The 19934-nt window shown below is 42.3% G+C and overlaps 1 protein-coding gene across 1 annotated transcript in view; it reads left to right on the top strand.

Annotated features, from left to right (window-relative positions):
* Positions 1–19934, top strand: part of b3gat1l.S (beta-1,3-glucuronyltransferase 1 like S homeolog) — a 43342-nt gene that overhangs the window by 14895 nt on the left and 8513 nt on the right. The window contains exons 2-4 of the mRNA XM_018248975.1: positions 9837–9985; positions 13633–14165; positions 16963–17259. Of these exons, the coding sequence (XP_018104464.1) occupies positions 9874–9985; positions 13633–14165; positions 16963–17259 (942 nt within the window). The 5' untranslated portion in view covers positions 9837–9873. The remainder of the gene's footprint in view (positions 1–9836; positions 9986–13632; positions 14166–16962; positions 17260–19934) is intronic.

Here is a 19934-nt window from a genome sequence, read left to right as displayed (position 1 = left end):
TTTTATTGCCCCTTGGATAGTCGTTTGATAACTTGACTGAACGTGTACAAATGGGAGGGATAAAACAAAAAAATGGGACGCTCTGCACATTGGCCCTCTGGTTATACCCTTCAGGAGAAACTTAATGGAGAGGCTAGGCCTCCTCAAACCTACACCTATGAATTTCCTACAACTGGAAAGAGATATTACACAGTTTGGACGTCATGCATTCTGGGGGGTATTATACATAAAATTGCCACTGAATTTATCCTGACGAGCCTTCTATGGTATTATACACGGAGTTGGTATTGTATTTGTGTTGCCATGCGTTGTGGGATATATAGTGAATAAAGTACCCCCTCTTGTAAAATATAAGGATATTATAAGTTACTGAGGAGTTTCATGACCATATAAAAACACGAGGCCGAAGGCCGAGTGTTTTTATACAGGTCATGGAACTCCGAGGGGGTACTTTATTTATTATAATACACAAATTTTAGTGAGTCATGTGACAGAAATTACATCACTACTCACCGTTTATAACTGATGACATCACTACTCACCGTTTATAAGGATATAATTTACAAGATATTCATGGCTTTTGTGTATTATATGAATTTATCCTGCAGTGTGTTCTGGAGTTATCCATCAGCCTCCATCAGTAATTATGAGGTCCCACACTGCCAAATTAAAATTAAAAAATCCCCAGGTAGCCCCACTGGTTACCTGGACTCCCTGGGTGGTGGGCCCAGCCAATGCCTCTCACATGGACGTCCACATTTCTGATCCATCCCCAACCAGTGTAGGACTGGGATAGCTGGGGCCCTTCGTAAAACCTGACACCAAAGGCCCAGATGCCGAGAATCTGCACACACCCCTGACCACAACTGCTTATCACCACCCAAAAGCAATTCTTCCAGCACCGACCTTCACAGAGTGGGGCCCACTAGGACTGAGGTCCACTGGATTTCTCCTGGTGCCCCAAAGTGCCAGACTGACCCTGCCTGATCTCTCCATAATTTTGCCAAACTTCCTTCCTTCACGGCCGGCCATTGTTGAGCCACTCCATACGAATACGTTTTCTCTCACGATACTCCCAAACCCTGCCCATTCAACACAAGCACCGCCCCTTTCTCAGCTCACAATCTTTTTTTGTTCATTTTAGGAACCCCCTCTTCCATGAAGGTCCAATACCCGCTGAACCCAAATGATTACAGCCCTGGGGGTTATTGTACATTATATTGGCACTGCATTTATTTTTTCAAACCCTTTGGGGTTTTATACATAGAATTTGCCCTGAGAAACTATGAAGGATTCTGAATAGTGATGGGCGAATGAATTCTGCAGGCTCAAATTCTCTGCAAATTTCCGTGTTTAGCCACCGGCGATTGCATTTGCAAAAATCCGGCGCGTCAGAATATTCGCAAAAATTATTCAGATGCCAATTGACTTTAATGCATTTGGATAAAATAGTCGCACATATACAAATTGTCACGGGCGCCAAAATTGACGCGCGTCAAAATCATTTTGACGCCCGTTGACTGAATAGAAATCACCCTCCAAATATAAACGCAATACAAAGAGTGAAGATAAGAGAATTGTCCCTTTCTCTAAACACAGCACTCTTTTCCGCATTCAGAGGGAGTGTATGAGCAGTTAAATGATACACTTCTGAGGATGAGAAATGATGAATATGACAGATATATTGTGTTCTATTGATTGTGGGTGACATTCCCGGCCGGGAGATTGTCTCACTGACAGATAGAGCACTCTCAGTACCATAAGGGTCGTTGTGAGTTAAACAAAGTCCATAACTCTTACGTAATGTGAATTTCTGCGTCATAACGACCGGCAGGATTGGAAAGTACAGTTTGTTCAAGTGATGGACTCATGGTGCTTTGTGTGTAGGTACGTCTATATTTATTTTATAGTGCTTCTTGTGACACAGCCCTGTACAGCAGAACATTATTATACATTATTAGAAAAAACAGGGGGTCATTACAAATAAATATAAAGTACAGTTGCAATAAAGAAATATAGAGGTCCCTGACTCATAGGGCTTGCATCTAAATGGGAGGGTAACTTACAGACACAAGTAGTAGGCCTTGTAGGTGCTTTAAGACAATTTGGGAGGAGGCATTAGGCACATGCCATATGGGTAGGAGAAGGGTAATTGGAGGTGGTATACCTAGCGCAGCATCGGATATTAAAAGAAAACGAAACCCTACACATATATATTAACATGTTGATTTTAATTGTACTGGTTTCTGTAATGTGAATCTTAATTAAATATTAATTTGCCTTGTAATGTGACAAGACAAGGACTAAAAGAAATTTTAAAAAATGGCACCAATTGCAAACAATATAATGTTGTGTTCAGTTTGCCAGAGCTTCAGAGTAACTTGACTTTTGCAAATGAGCCTTTTTTTTTAAATAATTTGCAATTTTTTTACTGTGCACCTGCAGTATAGGAATCAGTATGGAAGATGATTTGTAAAAGAACCAAATAGAAAGATTAGCAACAAAAGAATTAGTAAAACTGCAGTCTAATGGCTATTCAGGGTTTGGTTGATAGGGTCAGTGATCCCCCTGACAGCCAGATTTTCGGTGGTACGACGGAAAACAACAACATTTTGCTAATGGTTAGATAATGTCAAAAAATAAAAGAAACAATCTACAAGACACTGGCAGGCACCCAGTTGCTCTGTCCTGATGGGAGCACTGAAGAAACACACCCTCCTGCCCCCTTTGCTTGTTTAGAGCCTATAAAGTAGAACTGATCAATATAAGGAAAAAAGTGTGTATTAGTAAATATCCATAGCATAGTTACCTGCCAATCTGTGTTTTATGTTATATTTCTATTTATTGTAACAAGGGCTGCCATAGCGCATGGCCTTTCAAGTTATAATTAAATAGCATCTATAGACATGTAGCTGTTCCTGTTGGCAAACTTAGGGGGTGTTTCCTGCTGAATTGTGCTTAGTACAGGGGAATACCTATGCTGCCATAGTTTTATGGAATCTCTCTGTACAGACTATGAGTAAACTTAGGGGGCTGTTCCTGCTGTATTGTGCTTAGTATAGGGGAATACCTATGCTGACATAGTTTTATGGGATCTCTCTGTACAGACTATGAGCAAACTTGGGGGGCTGTTCCTGCTGAATTGTGCTTAGTACAGGGGAATACCTATGCTGCCATTGTTTTATGGGATCTCTCTGTACAGACTATGATCAAACTCAGGGATTGTTCCTGCTGAATTGTGCTTAGTACAGGGGAATACCTATGCTGGTACAGTGTATTTTGTATCTCTCTCTGTATAAACTATGAGCAATTTATGGATTGTTATAGCTAATGCATTGCTTGTGAAAGTCAATAAGTAGTTGGTACCATATCCTTCGTGCTATTTTGTATAACAAAAAAGGAAGGCAGTGGGAATCGGTGACCTGTCACTCTGAGAGATTGGCAGCTCAGGTAGGAACAGTGACCTTAGGGACATATAGCATAAAACACCAAACCAGACAGCTGGGGAACAAAAAACATTTTCTTAGAAAACAACAAAAAATGGTAAATTGTCTTAAAACGCTGCAATTAAAGTCATTGTAACTGTTACGTTTAGCTAAGACTTTCCATTTACATGAAATCAATTTGAGTATGGGCCTTAGTGCTGTATGGCTGAAAATAAATGTTCACAGAAACTTATTTTCTTGTTACTTTTCCTTTCTGCATAAATCTCCTTGCTGGGGGGGGGTGTCTCTAAATCACAGGGAGGGCAGCAGAGACAGGCCAGGGAAGAAGAGAGCATTCTGGGTATATTTGGGCAGTCTCCTAAGTGTGGGACTGGGAGTTGTAATATAAAGTAATATTGTAGTTATATACAGTATATAATTGTACTGTACCTTGGGAACACTGCTTACATTACATAAAGGCCGACTCATTGGCTCCTGATAAAACTGATTCTAGTGAGTGTGTGACTGTGATAAGGTTTTAACCTGTAAGCTCCACTGGGACCGGGACTGATGGGAATGATGGATAATCTTTATAAAGCGCTGCAGAATATGTCGGCACTGAATAAATACAGTATAAATACAGAATAATAAACTGTCTAAAAGCACTTGCCTTGCATATTTGTGCTCTTGGGATAACCAGCCCATAGCCAAAAGGCTTTATTTGATACAGATGACTAAAGATAATGATTTATTTTGGGATACTGAGCCTAAAGCCTTGTGCATTTACCGTAAATGGTCACAGAACCTCTCAGTGACTTCTAATATCCTTATCATTTACAGTAGGGGGTACATGATCCCTTATAATACATGAGTGATACTCAGAGTTCCCTGTATAACTCATCCTGCAGCCTTGTGCCTTTATATGGTCAGAGAACCCCTCAGTGACTTCTAATATCCTTATCATTTACAGTAGGGGATACATTATCCCTTATAATACATGAGTGATACTCAGAGTTCCCTGTATAACTCAGCCTGCGGCCTTGTGCCTTTATATGGTCACAGAACAACCCCTCAGTGACTTCTAATATCCTTATCACTTACAGTAGGGGGTACATGATCCTTAAAGAGATATCTATGTTATTGCAAGTAAAACACACCTGAATGCAATACATCTTGATTTGCAGCGAAGCGGTAATGGCACCATTGCGTCTGTTTGATGTGCAGTTGGCATATTGTGTGTGTTGATACAGTCTATGATTAGTTATGAAGGGGTCAGCAATGAGACTTGATTACAATACTTAGGAACCATATTTTACAATGACCATTAGAAAGGATTACTCCATTGGAACAACTGAAACTACAGAACGTGTAGGGCAGGCAGTAACACAATGTGACACTTTATGCCGCACACATCACAAAGGCCGCCCTTGTGTGAGCGTTAAGAAAGTCTTGTTGTGTTGGGAGGTGCACAGCGGTCGGAGAGATCACAGTTCACTGGGACAAGCCGAGCCGATTGGCTTCTAATCCGTTCGGAGAAAGAAACATCCGAACAAACTGATGCCTGATACAGTATAGATGCATTTTTGTGTCGTGCATTCACTATGAATGGGCCATTTCATGCGCCGCTTCAGACACACAGATCCATTGTTTTATAAAGTGGAAATGAAGGGCAGTGAGTATTAATACAAATAATATGAGCTGGCAGGAGCGGCTCTGCCTGGGACAGAGGCCGGAGGTCCGGAGCCAAGATTCAATGTTAGCAGAGAGCTGATCTGCCCCAGCAATTATAGTTACATTACTGGTATCGTCCATGGTCCCTAACCATAAAGGGACCACAGTGGGTAGCAGCTCTAGGGAGGATGAGCGGTGTATAGTAAGGCATGACAGAAGCAGTAGTGCATATATCCCACCAACCTCCAAATATAAGCAGGCAGGTCAGCATTTCAAGGATAAGTAAACCTTTAAAATAAGTGAATGTAAAATTGATGAGGGGGTTATCCTAAGCACTTTTGTTATTTACATTCATTATTTATTTTGTTTTATTCCAAGATATTAAGGGATTCCATTTCCCACTTGTCTGACCACCAAGTAGTCAAGGAAGTTGTCAGGAGAAAGAAAGAGGCTGCTTCTGCTTAGGGAAAAGATTAAAAAACTTTCTCAGAAGAACATCAGAGCAGCCTCTTTCTTTCTCCTGACAATTTCCTTGACTACTTGGTGGTCAGACTGGTGGGAAACTGACCAGCAGATGGTGCTGTTGTAACAAAATTCATTAATATTAACAGTACATGTATCCCTTAATATCTTGGAATAAAAACAAAATAATTAATGAATGTAAAATACAAAAGTGCTTAGAATAGCCCCCTCATCCATTTTACATTCACTTATTTTAAAGGTTTACTTATCCTTTCAGTAGTCATTCTAAGGGGTCATGCAATTGTTCCTAAGTGGAGGGGAGGGCTAAGGGCACAAAAGCACACCCATTAGTGGTCATTCAGCTGCAGGCCCAGGGCAACCAGGGAGGCTTACCTTTAAGTTAACTTTTAGTATGTTATAGAATGGCTAATTCTATCTAAGCAACTTTACAATTGGTCTTGATTATTTATTTTTGTATATTTTTTATTAATTATTTGATTCTTCTTAAACTTTCCAGCTTTCAAACAACAACATTGAAAAAACAAATTCTCTGTAAAGCTACAAATGTATTGTTGTTGCAACTTTTATTACTCATCTTTCTATTCAGTCCCTCTCCTATTCATATTCCATTCTTATTATCTTATTCTTATTCAATGCATGGTTGCTAGGGTAATTTGGACCCTGGGGACCAGATTGTGGAACTGGAGAGCTGCAGAATATAAAGACTCAAACACCATAAATAATAAAACATGAAACCAATTGCAAATTGTCTTAGAATACCACTCGCTACTGTATATCATACTAAAAGTATGCAGGACGGGAAGTGGGTGGAGGATGAGGATTGGATTGCACCGGGCCCCACTGAAGATTTTTTGCAGGGGTGTCCAGCGCACTCTAACTACACCACTGGTCCGCGTGTTTCCCTTGGGGAGTCTCGCAGCACCCCATGTCCATTTGTGAATTCAGTCCCCCAATCGATGCAGAAAAAAACAAAGTTAAAGGAAAGTTGAAGAAGAGGAGAATTGGTTACAAATAAATAAATAGTCGGAACCGGGTGGCAGAGAGAGGCGGCAGCTCGTTATGTAGCGGCACAAACACAACTCCCGGCTCCCTAATTGCCTGGAGACGGAAGAAAGCCAATAAGGGAGACAGATGGAGCTGTTACTTTCCTCCGGATTTAAATTGGAGGAGAGTTGTGTCTGGCGGGTGCAGAGCAGCGCAGGCAACAAACAAGTATGAATAATACATGGGGGTGCCCAGCATGGGTCAGTCTCATGCATAATGAAACAATCGCCTTCACCTCCTGCCCATTTGTTATTGGACGGACAGAATCTGCAGAACTGCGGCGATTTATTTAGATTCCTCGTGGGTGCAATAATAACCACTGCTGGGCTGGAGCAGACCTTGTGCATTGATCTCTCAATACACTACAACTCCCGGCATCTTACAGTGGTCAGGGGTTGATAGTTACAGGGCATCAATACTTTACTGAACATTGTAATATTTCATTCTCACTGGCATTATAGATAACTGTCCTTGCTACTGAAACCAGTGTCTGTCTGGCTGTTTATATTGTCTGCACTGCTGGTACTGACTCCTGATACAATGCACTGCCAACTGATAAACAAACTGGAGGGGAAGTTACATCTGCCACATTGTTTCATGAGGTCCTCTCTGCTGAAAAGAACAGTTCTCTGTTGCTTTATGGCAGGGTTCTTGATATATACTCACATGACACATAGCAGGAACGTTATATCAGTTTTATTTACAGCACTGCTGCCTATAAAAGTATTTACTACTCACTTTCTAACTGGGAACTTGGTGCAACATCGTCAGTATTTTACCCACAATGCAGAGATTTTTGCAGAATTCTAGTGCCCTGTATATAACATATACCAGTACTAGGCACAATTTTTGCACCTGATACACAATGATCCTCTTTCCCCACCTCTCTATTGAAGTAACAGCCCGGTGTTGGTTGGAGCGGTCGGCGCCTCTCCTACTTGAATGCAGCAAGGATACCAGACACACGTCAGACATCATGTCTGACGAAGGGGCACGCCCCCGAAACGTTACATTTGACGCAATAAACACGCAGGGGTTATCCCCGCTTCACTAGCCATCGTGTGTCTGGTATCCTTGCTACAATTTTTGCACCTGCCACTATACACAAGCAATGCATCAATGTAGGGGTGCTCATTAGCTGCTTGGCTTACTGTTACCCCAATGTTTCTATATATCTGTAACCTTGTTATGAGCTAAGGGGGTCCAACCTAAAGGCCAGTTAGTGGGACATTTGGTGTGAGTGATTATTTGTACCCTGGGTACCCCTGTAACTCTAGCAGGGTGACTGTTACCCAATATTTCTATATATCTGTAACCTTGTTATGAGCTAAGGGGGCCCAACCTGAAGGCCAGTTAGGGGGAGATTTGGGGTGAATGCTTATTTGTGCCCTGGGAACCGCTGGAACTATAGCAGGGTGACTGTTACCCCAATGTTTCTATATATCTGTAACCTTGTTATAAGCTAAGGGGGCCCAGCCTGAAGGCCAGTTAGGGGGAGATTTGGGGTGAGTGCTTATTTGTGCCCTGGGTACCCCTGAAACTATAAATGTTACCCTGAGTTACAGGGGGCATAAATCCCTGTGTTTAGAGGATGCAGCATTACATACAATAGGACCATAGAGGCAAGGTACATCATTAATTTCTTATCCATCAATATTTCTTTATTTCACCCATAAAGAAGACGCAGCCCAGTGGAGTTTGGTTGGAGGGAGTGTTGATGGCACAGATATACAACATGGAGCTCACAGCACCACTGGCACACACTGGTAGTGAGTAGTTTAGAAAAAGGCACAGAAAGCAGAGTTTTCCAGTCACAGTGACACTGACAAGGCACAAAATGTTTCCGTTGTTAGAAGAAGAGGCAAAGGAACCAGTAATGGTCACAAACAGCTGGAGGCAATGCAGCAGCCTCAGTTGCACTCGCTGAACTTACTCACAGCTGAGAAAAAAACATTTCTGAAAAAAGGCCGATTGCCAAGAGAAAATGTCACAGATTTATTTCAATCACATGTTTTTGACAAAAAGGCTTAACCCTTTGCATACCTCCCAACTGCCCCGTTTTGGCGCCAGGATGATCCCAATTTTGACAGCTCAACCTGCAGTCCCGGATTGTTACTGAAATGTCCCAAGTTTGATCTCCTGTACTGAACAGCCAGAAAAAGATACAAAGTTTCTAAAACTCAATTGGCTTTTGGCAGAGAGTCCAGAATACAGGGCAGGTGCACTTACATACAATTGCCCCAATTTAAGATCTCTTGGCGAAACTGTGACTTGCAGCTTAAAGGGCAATTCACCTTCATTAACAAAACTGTAATAACAGTTCCTCTTCCTATTTCCAAAATGGTGGGAGGTACTGTATGCCTTTGTATGCCACAGTTAACTTCCCAGATATACAGTGTGTGTTGCCAGCACAGACAATTCTATGGCTTGGGCAATATCTCTTTTTTTACGAAGCGTGATGTGGCACAACATGCCTTCCAATTGTAGCTGATCCCCGCCCCCCAAACCCACTTTTGGACAGACTTTTTGGGTCTCACAGCAATTAGATGGGAGGAGCACTATGGTATTTATGCGGCAGAAGTGAAACATTGTTTAATCTCCCATCACCAAACGAATTATGTGTATTTTCCAGCTTCCTTTTTATTGATTTCAATCACTCTCAAATACTCCCCAGCTCTGACCGATGTGTCAGACGGGGTGGAGGGAGAGGCAGAGATGGATGGGCCAAATTAGGCCCCGGGAATGTAATTCTGAGAGCAGGGAAGGCTTACAAGAAGCATATTGCAGGCATCCATCAGGCACCTTCTGACAGTGCCGTGTCCTGGGGCCACAGAGGAGATCAGGAGAGATATTAAACTGGGGGTGCCTGGAGGATAGGGCATGGGAAATTAAACTAATGTGCAATGGGGGGGACATAAACAGGAGGAAACTGGAGCTCAAATGAAGCACCAATAATATGAGGCTTTAAGTGGATGTTAAACATTAATTTCACATTTTCAGTTATATAATTGGTATTGTAAGCATTTTGTGTCTATTCTATGCACTTCTGATTCTGTTACAGGCACAAGTAAAAATGCCCCAAATGTGCCTGGCTAGGATTGGGCTACACTTGTTCTATGCACCAGTCAATGATATTGATTCAATAAGAATATATGTTGGTGAGAAACTGATGTCTATAATGTACCTAATTGTGCTCCCTCTGTGTGTCCCCAGGTAAGGAGATGACCTGGCTGGGGGTTCTGGGTGCAGTATGGTGAGGAGACGGAACCTTCTGACCACCCTGTTGATTGTTCTGCCATGGGCGCTCCTCTTCACTCTGTGGCACCAGCACCCAACTACCCGCTACCTCACCCTTCTAAGAAGTAAGATGGTGATTTATTATCTATTTACCTATCTATCAACCATCCATCCACCTATCATCTACCTCTATCTATTTATCCATTCATCTATCACCTATCTACCTCTATATCCATCTATCCATCTATCCATCCATCTATCTGTCATCTATCTATCTATCCATCCATCATCTATCTATGATCCAGGCATTCATTCATCCATCCATCAGGCTATATACCTATATATCTATCATCCATCCATCCATCCATCCATCATCTAGCTATCTATATATCCATCTATCCATCATCTTTCTATCAGCCATCCATTCATCTATATCTATCTATCATTAGGGATGTAGCGAACTGTTCTGCTGCGAACTAGTTCGCGCGAACTTCGACCGTTCGCGTCCGCCGAATGTTCGCGAACGTTTGGGAACGTTCGCATTTTGAGTTCGCGTTCGATTCGAATACAAGTCGTTCGACCATTCGACCATTCGAATTCCTTCGACCGCTAAAAATCGAACGATTTCCATTCGTTCGAACGATTGTAAGCATTCGATCGAATGAAAAGCATTCGATCGAATGGCTTCGATCGTTCGATTCGAATGAAAATCCTTCGATCGAATGATTAAAATCCTTCGATCGTTCGAATCGAACGATTTTAGTGGGTGTTCGAAGATCGCGAACTGTCCGCGAACGTTCGCATTTTTTGCCGGTGTTCGCGAACGGCGTTCGCGAACACCAAATCGGCAGTTCGCTACATCCCTATCTATCATCCATCCATTCATCATCCATCTATCATCTATATACCTATATATCCATCTATCATCCATCCATCCATCATCTAGCTATCTATATATCCATTTATCTATCCATCCATCTGTCATCTGTCTACGGATATATCCATCTATCTATCCATCCATCCATTCATCATCTAGCTATCTATCCATCCATCCATCTATTACCTATCTACCTATATTTCCATCTATTTATCCATCCATCATCCGTCATCTATCTATCATCCATTCATCCATCAATCCATCCATCATCTATCTACCTCTACATCCATCCATCTATCTATCAATCCATCCGTCATCTATCATTCATCCATTCATCCATCTATCATCTATATACCTATACAGCCATCCATCATCTATCTATCCACACATCATCTATTTATCATCCATCCATCATCTATCTACCATCCATGCTCTATCTACCTATATATCCATCTATCTAGCTATCATCATCTAGCTAATTATCCATCCATCTATCATCTATCTACCTTTATATAATCTATCTAGCTTTCTATCCATCCAACCACCCATTATCTATCTATCTATCTATCTATCTATTATCTATCTATCTATCTATCATCTATCTATCTATCTATCTATCCATTATCTATCTATCTATCTATCTATCTATCTATCTATCTATCTATCTATTATCTATCTATCATCTATCTATCTATCTATCTATCTATCTATCTATCTATCTATCTATTATCTATCTATCATCTATCTATCTATCTATCTATCTATCTATCATCTATCTAATCTGTTTGTTTGCCTGTCTGTCTTTGCCTTGTCTATTTTTGCTTTCCTTGTTCTCTCTCCTTTTCACCTTCCCAAGTGCAGGAAGGTTTATGTTGTTTCATTCATGCGCCGCTTGCTCTTGGCTGGTATTACGATCCATCACTTTCTCTCTTTATATCTATTTCTCTCTACCGAATATCTGGAGTTTTATTGATTTTGTATTTTGTTTCCTTAGAAAATCTATTGAAGGGATTGTTGTGCTTACAGAATGATATAATGAGTGCATGGATACTGTGGGAGACAGTGTTGTGTCCTAACCATATTACAGCCCAAGAGAGATTCCTATACACTGCCATCTGTGTTTAGAAGAATTTGTTCCTATTCCTCAGCACAAATAATGTTTTTGTTTAAAACTACTAAATAGGGATGGGCCAATAAATTCGGCAGGCACAATTTCACAGTGAATTTCCGCCTTTCATCACCAGTGAATAAATTAAAAATGGCGGCAAAAATTTGTAGTTGAAAAATCGGGCACAACGAAAAAAATGAATGCGTGCAGAAAATTTAGAGCGTCAAAATTATTTGGACACCCATTAACTTTAATGCATTTGGACAAAAAGTAGCGTGTAGAAAAATTGTTGTTTGAGTCAAAATTGTCACAAATTTTTAGGTAATTCCACGAATTAGTCACAAAGCAAAACAGCACAGATTCACCCACCACCACTACCACTAAATCCACCGCTGCTGGGCCTGGTATATAAACCGTGGGGTACAGACAGTGGCGTAACTACTGGGGGAGCAGGGGGTGCAATTGGGCCAGGGCCCGCACCCCCTCATGGCCCCCCGGCAGCTTGTGTGCTACTGGATTCAGCACCGAAAATATCGTATGGAGGGGGGCCCGGCGGCACGTCCCGCGCCAGGGCCCGCCCCCCTCTAGTTACGTTACTGGGTACAGAAGTTCAAATCTCTACATTTAGCAGTGCAGCCCAAACCTGTGATGTCAGCAAGTGTCTCTCACAAGCCAATGTGGTATTTTGCATTAGTGGAATAATCCCTTTACCTTACTATACACACCGCCCCACAGTCATAGCCCTCGCCTCTACCTTGCCTTATTGTATACGCTTTCCCATAGTCTCAGTCCAATCGCCTTCTGTCCAATAACATACAAAATAACTGCAGCTCCTTCCCACAAAAGAGAAGAATCTCTGCATGCAATATAGCGCCTGCTGATCCCCTGGCGTGCGGGCGACGGTTCTCAATGCAGGTGTCGAGTATGGTCACACATCTGTGCGTCACGCACCTGAGCCAATGCCAGATTCCATATAAGTACAAACAGCCTGTGCTTATACACTACACACTGCTAATGGTACCCTGCCAAAATCAGCTTATTCTGTACGGCGGGTACTGTGTGTGCCCTACTATACACAGCAACAGGCACAAAATCAGAAGCATTGCAATTATACATTTTAATTTCCCACAACCTTAATCTCACAGGGCATTACACATGTGACAGGTTAATCTAATATGGCACCAACCCACAAACTGCCATTACCCACAGTTCTGTCCAAACAGGCCCAGATTGGAAAACTGTGAGGCTGCTGTACAATGCCATACACAGTCACTATTTATTGGACTGGTGGGGGACTATTTGGGCCTCAGTGTACTTGAAATGCCAAGGCCTATTTTAAATTTCAGTCTGGGCCTGGTCCATATACAACTGATCAAATATCATGTTTTTTTTATACATGGTGCAATCAGAGAACACATGGTTAGCCTAACTGCCCTGATTTGATTGGCTAGATAGTAGAAAGTGTGGGCCCCGCTACCTATAGTTTGTTTAGAGGCTTCAACATGGAGTTTTTACCCTGACAGACCAGTCATGATCTGAGGGAATGTACTGTTGATCCCCCACTGTCCACAGCACACATTACCCACAATGAACAGGCTCATGAAGAATAAAAAGGAAACCAACTTTGGCCAATTAAAAACCATTAGATCCCATCAGCCATCCCATCTGATTCTGGTAGAGCCAGAATCAGAAACAAGTCTATAAAAATGTACAGCTGCAAATGCCAGAAAATGTCTACAAGCAACAAAATTAATGTGACCTGTTCTCCCTACCCTTGTTTATTGCAGAAGATACAGGTGACAACTCCACAGCCAAACCCCTCTTCCATAATGTAACCCCAGCTAAAGAGGAAGACCTACACTGTGGGCACCAGCATGCCACCCGTGAGACCCCTGTCATCGTGCGGACATATGTTTACTCTCATCCTCCCCCCTGGTCTGATGACATTCCCACCATCTACGTCATCACTCCCACCTACACCCGTCCAGTCCAGAAGGCTGAGTTGGTTCGACTGGCCAACACCTTCCTCCATGTCGTCAATTTGCACTGGATCGTGGTTGAGGATTCGCCACGGAAGACGAAGCTGGTGGCCAATTTGCTGGAGAAGGCCGGGATCAACTTCACGCACCTGAATGTAGAAAGCCCACGCAGCTTGAAAGTAGGCCTGTCTCGGATGCCCTCTCACAGTCCGAGGGGGACCACTCAGAGGAACTTGGGCTTGCGCTGGCTTAGAGACAATCTCAATGCTTCCAACCCACCTGAAGGGGTGGTCTACTTTGCAGATGATGATAACACTTACAGCCTGGAACTCTTTGAGGAGGTATTTAATAATCTAGAAAGGAATTTGTTAGCTGTGCAACACCCTAGATACTCTAAGCCATAACCTTAAGGTAATTTAAGGATGAGGGTTAAGGAGTAGGGTAACAAGGGATGTTATACCAAGTTTATAGAACATTTATTCTGGGCAATTGGGGGTAGCATCACATTTATCTGAACTTTACATTTGACAGAGGTCATTCAGTAGTCTAATTGCTTGAAATGAAACAGATATAGGCCGGAACTGGAACCTGTGAATAAAAGTAATGAAAATTTGCTCAGGGGCCTTCACTAAGCCATTTTCTATTTACATTAATTATTTTTTTTCAAAGCTATTAAGCTATTTATTGACCACTAGTATAAGTTTTTTGACAACAGTTCCACCTGCTGGTCAGTTCCTCTAACTTATGATCAGAGAGAAAGAGAGAGACGTTCAAAAGGAAAACTGTTCTGATGTTGATCTGAAGAAGAAGACCTTTTTAATGTCTGATTAGAAAGTCCTCTGTTTGCAATTTTGCATTTTTTTTAAAGGTTTACCTATCATATAATAGGAACACTGGTGTATTCTGGTTCGCCCCATTAGCACATGCATGACACGTGAGCCGAAGTGCCATAATTCTTGTCCATATTATGCCAATTCCACCTGCCATGGATCAACCAGGAACCCCCACCCCTCAACCCCCCCTTCCCCCGCCACTAGATTAAGTCAGAAAGTGGCAGGGGGAGATTTTTTTTTTTTATTTAAGAAAATTTTTGATTACCATATAGGCACCCAAGGGCCGCCCCGTTCAACTGCTGCCCACGACACTGGCCTTCAAGTGCATATATGGTAAATACACCTCTAGGCGTAATATTGGCCCGGCATTTCTCTGGCATCTCTTCTCAGCTATACCCTTATTTCTGGCTTTCCATGTTGCCTGCACTTCTTCTGAATCCCTTTGTCTTTCAAACCCACCTGCAACTTCACATTTGTGCATGCCATTTCTATGACTTTCCATTACCATTGCATAGCTTTCCTGCGTCTTTCCTGCCTTCTTTCCCTCTCTCCCACCCCTAACCCGTTCCTTTTTGTCCTCATTTGCCTCTTGTATCTGTCCCCAATGGCTATCTCTCCCTGCTGCAAAACCACCTTTCAAGCCTTTCTAATCTCACCATGTTTGACTGCTTTTCATCTGCTTTCTCCTCCTTTGATACCTCAAATTTACTTGCTGCCACCTGCTGTTTCTCAATACTCAGAGAAAATAACAGCAAAGCGCTTTCTGATTATACTGTGTATAAAATGCTTAATTTCATGTTATTTTGCTGGTTTGGAGATAATTTTAGCTTTGCTGTTTAATTGTTTACCTTTCTTTGACTTTACATTTCTAACTTGATGGAGTGGGGGGTCCCTCTGGCATCAGCTGTTACCATGGCAATCTCTGTTCCTTTTGGGGGGGTGCGAGGCAAGGACCGTTTTAACCTAGCAGGGAGCCACATTTGCAGCCACATATATTTCTACAGTTCTAGCTCCGAATGCAGAAAAAGCCGCAGTCAACTTTGCATTTGGGAGAGAGAGCGGATGACGAGTTCACAGCGAGGAAGGAAAAACACTGATTTACAGCCGAGAGTAACAAAGAGCCCAAATGATGCATTATTTAGAGGCTTTTCATTTACACTGTGCTGCGGTGAATTTAGTTTTTTTAATGATAAAGATTCCAGCTGATTATGGTGATGCCCATTGGGGATAGAGCTATCCAGCATTTGTTTTATTCTATAAATGTAGTTACCAAATGTTTAGATCCTGAAATAAATGCTTCCAATGTCCCTTGGCAATTGCCATAGAAGTGAAAGGGGAGCATTCCGGTATTAAAATGCGGAAATTATATATTTGGATTTTTGTCCCAAAGTCTGCTTCATGTGTGTATGGACCAACCAATGCCGTTCCTGTCAGAAGCATCAGAATGGGGGTCTGCTGCCTGACACTCCCCCCAGGCCTCCAGCCACAATCCCCCTCCACCCAAGCCTTTCCCCGTGCGCACTTATTTTGTCTTGTTGCAGCCATGATTAGTGCCGGGGGATGGGGAAAAGGGTCAGCGCCCAGGGTGGGGAGCAGGTCTGGGTTGGTGGGGCCCACTGGGTTTTTCCCTAGTGTCCCGCTAGCTGAGTCCATAAATACCTGTCAGTGCACACAACGAGGGGCAGACAAGAGCAGATCAGATGAGTCAACCCTAGGGCTGGATTTCGGCCTTGGTACCCCAAGACCGCAGGGTCCTATCGCTGCCACTAGGCATTTATAACCATTCTGCTGAAGACAGGCTACTATTAGTCAGAGTTGACTTAAACAACCTGCTAAACTGTTGAGATTGAGAATCTTTATTAAATTACATTTAATTAGCAAAACAAATAAATTTACACAGAATCCACCCAAGACAGATCTTATTTAAAGGTAGTAAATAGAACATGCACACATATCTATCCAAAACTCTGCACATATGTACCAAGATCTACTCTTTAGCAAATTTATTTAGCAAATATGAGCCAATATTGATGGGAGAGGCCATCATTCATACATGTCCAATAGACTCCTGACTCAATTAAGAGTGGCTTAGTCAGCAACCGGTGTCTGCCCATGCATGGCTGCCTTTAGTTTCTGTTCAGAAGCACCAGTCTCACCTTACATTAAATATTAAATACTGAAGACGTTCTCAGCGATTTTAATTTAGCTTAATAATTTGCTTCCATTTTTGGCCTCTTATCATCCCAAACTTAGAGGGTCCATGCCGATCCTCTAATATGTACATCCCTCTCTTTGCTTTGTACAGATGCGCTACACCAGGACAGTGTCGGTTTGGCCAGTGGCATTTGTAGGAGGACTTAGGTATGAATCTCCAAGGGTCAGTCCGTCAGGCAGAGTGGTCGGCTGGAAAACTGTTTTTGACCCCAACCGCCCATTTGCCATCGACATGGCTGGATTCGCCATCAGCCTAAGGCTTATTCTTGAAAGACCTCAAGCTAATTTCCGTCTGGAAGGAATAAAGGGTGGATATCAGGAGACCAGCTTGCTGAAAGATCTGGTCACCATGGATGGTCTTGAGGCCAAAGCAGCCAACTGTACTAAGGTGAGTATCATTTTTCATCATTAAATGGCAATAACATTTGGACCTGTTAGATGTTGTTGATCTACAACACATTGGCTGTTGGTAGAACACTTGTTTGAATGAGAACTGGAGGCCAGAACGTAGGTCAACCCTGGATGTAAAGCATATAAAAGACCCTAATGCAAGCTTACCTGAAAATGTATTTAGATGTTTAGATCTAGAACTTTTCCAGAGACTTGTGAGACAGATAGTGATGTGCCCTTTGCTCTGTAAGGGGCTATTTCTCTATATCTTTGGTAACTTAATACGGGTTTCAAAAATGAGTGAAGATGCTTCCAAACCACTGAGGAGATGCTTTATGGATATCTGTAGAACGTAATCTTTTTGATAGCGTCACTTATTTTTTTGGAAAGGGGAACTAACGACATCTGGCATCTATCGTTAAAATTAGAAACAAAAGCCTTCCGATATTATTGTCTATCAAGCCACTGTCCCCTGCAGCTTTTGTTAACTAGATCTCTGATTTATCTGCTTGAAACTGCCTCATTGTTTCATCAAGAAATTACATTTCTGTGTTCCCTAAGCAATGTGGCATTGGTCCCTGGCCACTGTGGGGGCATTATCATGCTACATCACTCATACACAAGTGACATAAGAACAAGCTCAGAGAGGGGGCAAGGATTATGGTAACCCCCAACCTGGAAACTCTCTTGGAAATCTGGAGCTGGGGGCAGAACAAGTACTGATGGATACAAGTTAGGGGACAGTTAGAGGGTGGAAGGGGAGAAAGTCAACGCTCCAACCCCAGACAGCACTGGCAAGAGGCGAGCATGTTCAGACTGGGCCGGCGGGACACAGAGAAAAAACCTGGTGGGCCCCAGCCCAGACCTGCTCTCTATGGCTAGCAGAGCAGTTGTTCCTTTCTGACCTCCCCCCACCTTCACATGAAGAAATAATGCTCTTGACAGAGGTACAGGCGTACAGGGAGGAGGGGGGGTCTGGGACCTGGGTTGTGTGTGTGTGTGGGCCCGTGAGGTGGCAACCCTGGTGGGCCCAGGCCCCCAAAGTCCGATCCTGGGGGTGAGGGACAATCAATGTATCAAGGTGGAGGGCAAAAAGTGCAAAAAACATGGTGAATTGTGCATGATTTTGCACTTTGCACTTAATAAATGCACCCCTAATATATTCTGTCTTTAGTTACTTTACTGTTGCCTATTGTCCTCTTAAAATTCTCATTTCTGTCCACTGCCTGCACCTCTGTTGTTGTTTATTGACCCCTGCTGTCCCTCCTCATTGCCCTGCTGGCAGTTTGTATCCTTTCCTCCATTCCAAAGTGTTAGGTGTTAATATAATATATTTCAGACAGGGTTCTGGGAAGCACATCCAGACCTGCTTTAACATTTCTTAAGTGCAAATCATCCCACCGCAACGCCATTAAACATATATATATACTGTATATAAAAAAAGCATTATTGCACATGCATATTTATTTATGTCAATAAACATTCACAGCTTTTTAAAGTTTAGGTAATACCCACATATAAAAAGACCATAAAGATTTTAGCTCCTTATTATGATGATAGTATGTTTAGCATCAGTGTTTTACCCCTATCAATTTCTTTGTCTCATGGGCTGAATTACTCCTGTTTAATAATTCAAAAGAAATCGATTTATCATTTCTGTCACTCCGTTATAGGCAGATACATTGAAGAGAGGAGGGTTTATAGTAAATGGCCACCTGTGTGATGCTTTTAGCAAAGCAGCTAATGGCCTTTATCAAGCTTTCCAACTCCCCCAGTCTGATATCAACACATTTCAGCCAACTGGGCCCTCAGTTCTGCCCACCCATTCCCAACCACTTTGCCTGTTATCTATAAACTCTGTTTCCTTTTTGGGTCAAAATCTACTAACATGTCACAATGTCCATAGTAAAGATCTATTTTTCCATTGGCAGCACAATTTTGAGGCTAGAAAAGCTGCATGGTTTGTTTTGGGCTTCTATACCAGTGCACTTCCACTGCAGCCCTTTAAGCAGATCTGTGCCACTGAAGATGGTCCAGCAGCTCCTCACAGGTGGGCCCCATTGTCCCAGGCCTGCCTCCACCAAGTACTAATGGATGCAAGTTTTTAGGAGGAATAGAGGGAAGCACAAGGAATGAATTGTCCATTGTGGTACATACACACACTGAACCCTCCATATACTCACATAAACTATATATACTCATATACTAACTATAGATTTTAGTATCACAATATTCTGCTTTATTATGTCCAAGAAATCATCCAAGTCCCTCTTAAAGGGGTTGTTCACCTTCCAAACACTTTTTTCAGTTCAGTTGTTTTCAGATTTTTCTCCAGATTAAAAGACTGTTTTCAATTACTTTCCATTATTTATTTTTTTACGTGTAAAGTTGGATTTTCCTGTCTCTGGTGTTTGAGTCTGGCAGCTCAGTAATTCAGGCGCAGACTCTAAACTGTTACAATTTTGCAACAATTAGTTGATACATTTCTCAGCAGCATTTCTGGATTAGCATTTAGCAACTATTGTATCAATTTTCTAAGCTGCCTGTAATGAAACCCAGAGATTCTGCTCAGCAGGGACAAAGATAAGAATGTAAGATAAGAATGTATCAACTAAATGTATCAATTTAGAAAAGTTTACAGGTTCGGCGACCCCCCCTCCCAGAGCTGTTTTA

Source organism: Xenopus laevis, chromosome 2S (genome assembly GCF_017654675.1).
Source record: "Xenopus laevis strain J_2021 chromosome 2S, Xenopus_laevis_v10.1, whole genome shotgun sequence".
NCBI lineage: Eukaryota > Metazoa > Chordata > Amphibia > Anura > Pipidae > Xenopus > Xenopus laevis.
This window is presented reverse-complemented; position numbering and strand designations above follow the sequence as displayed.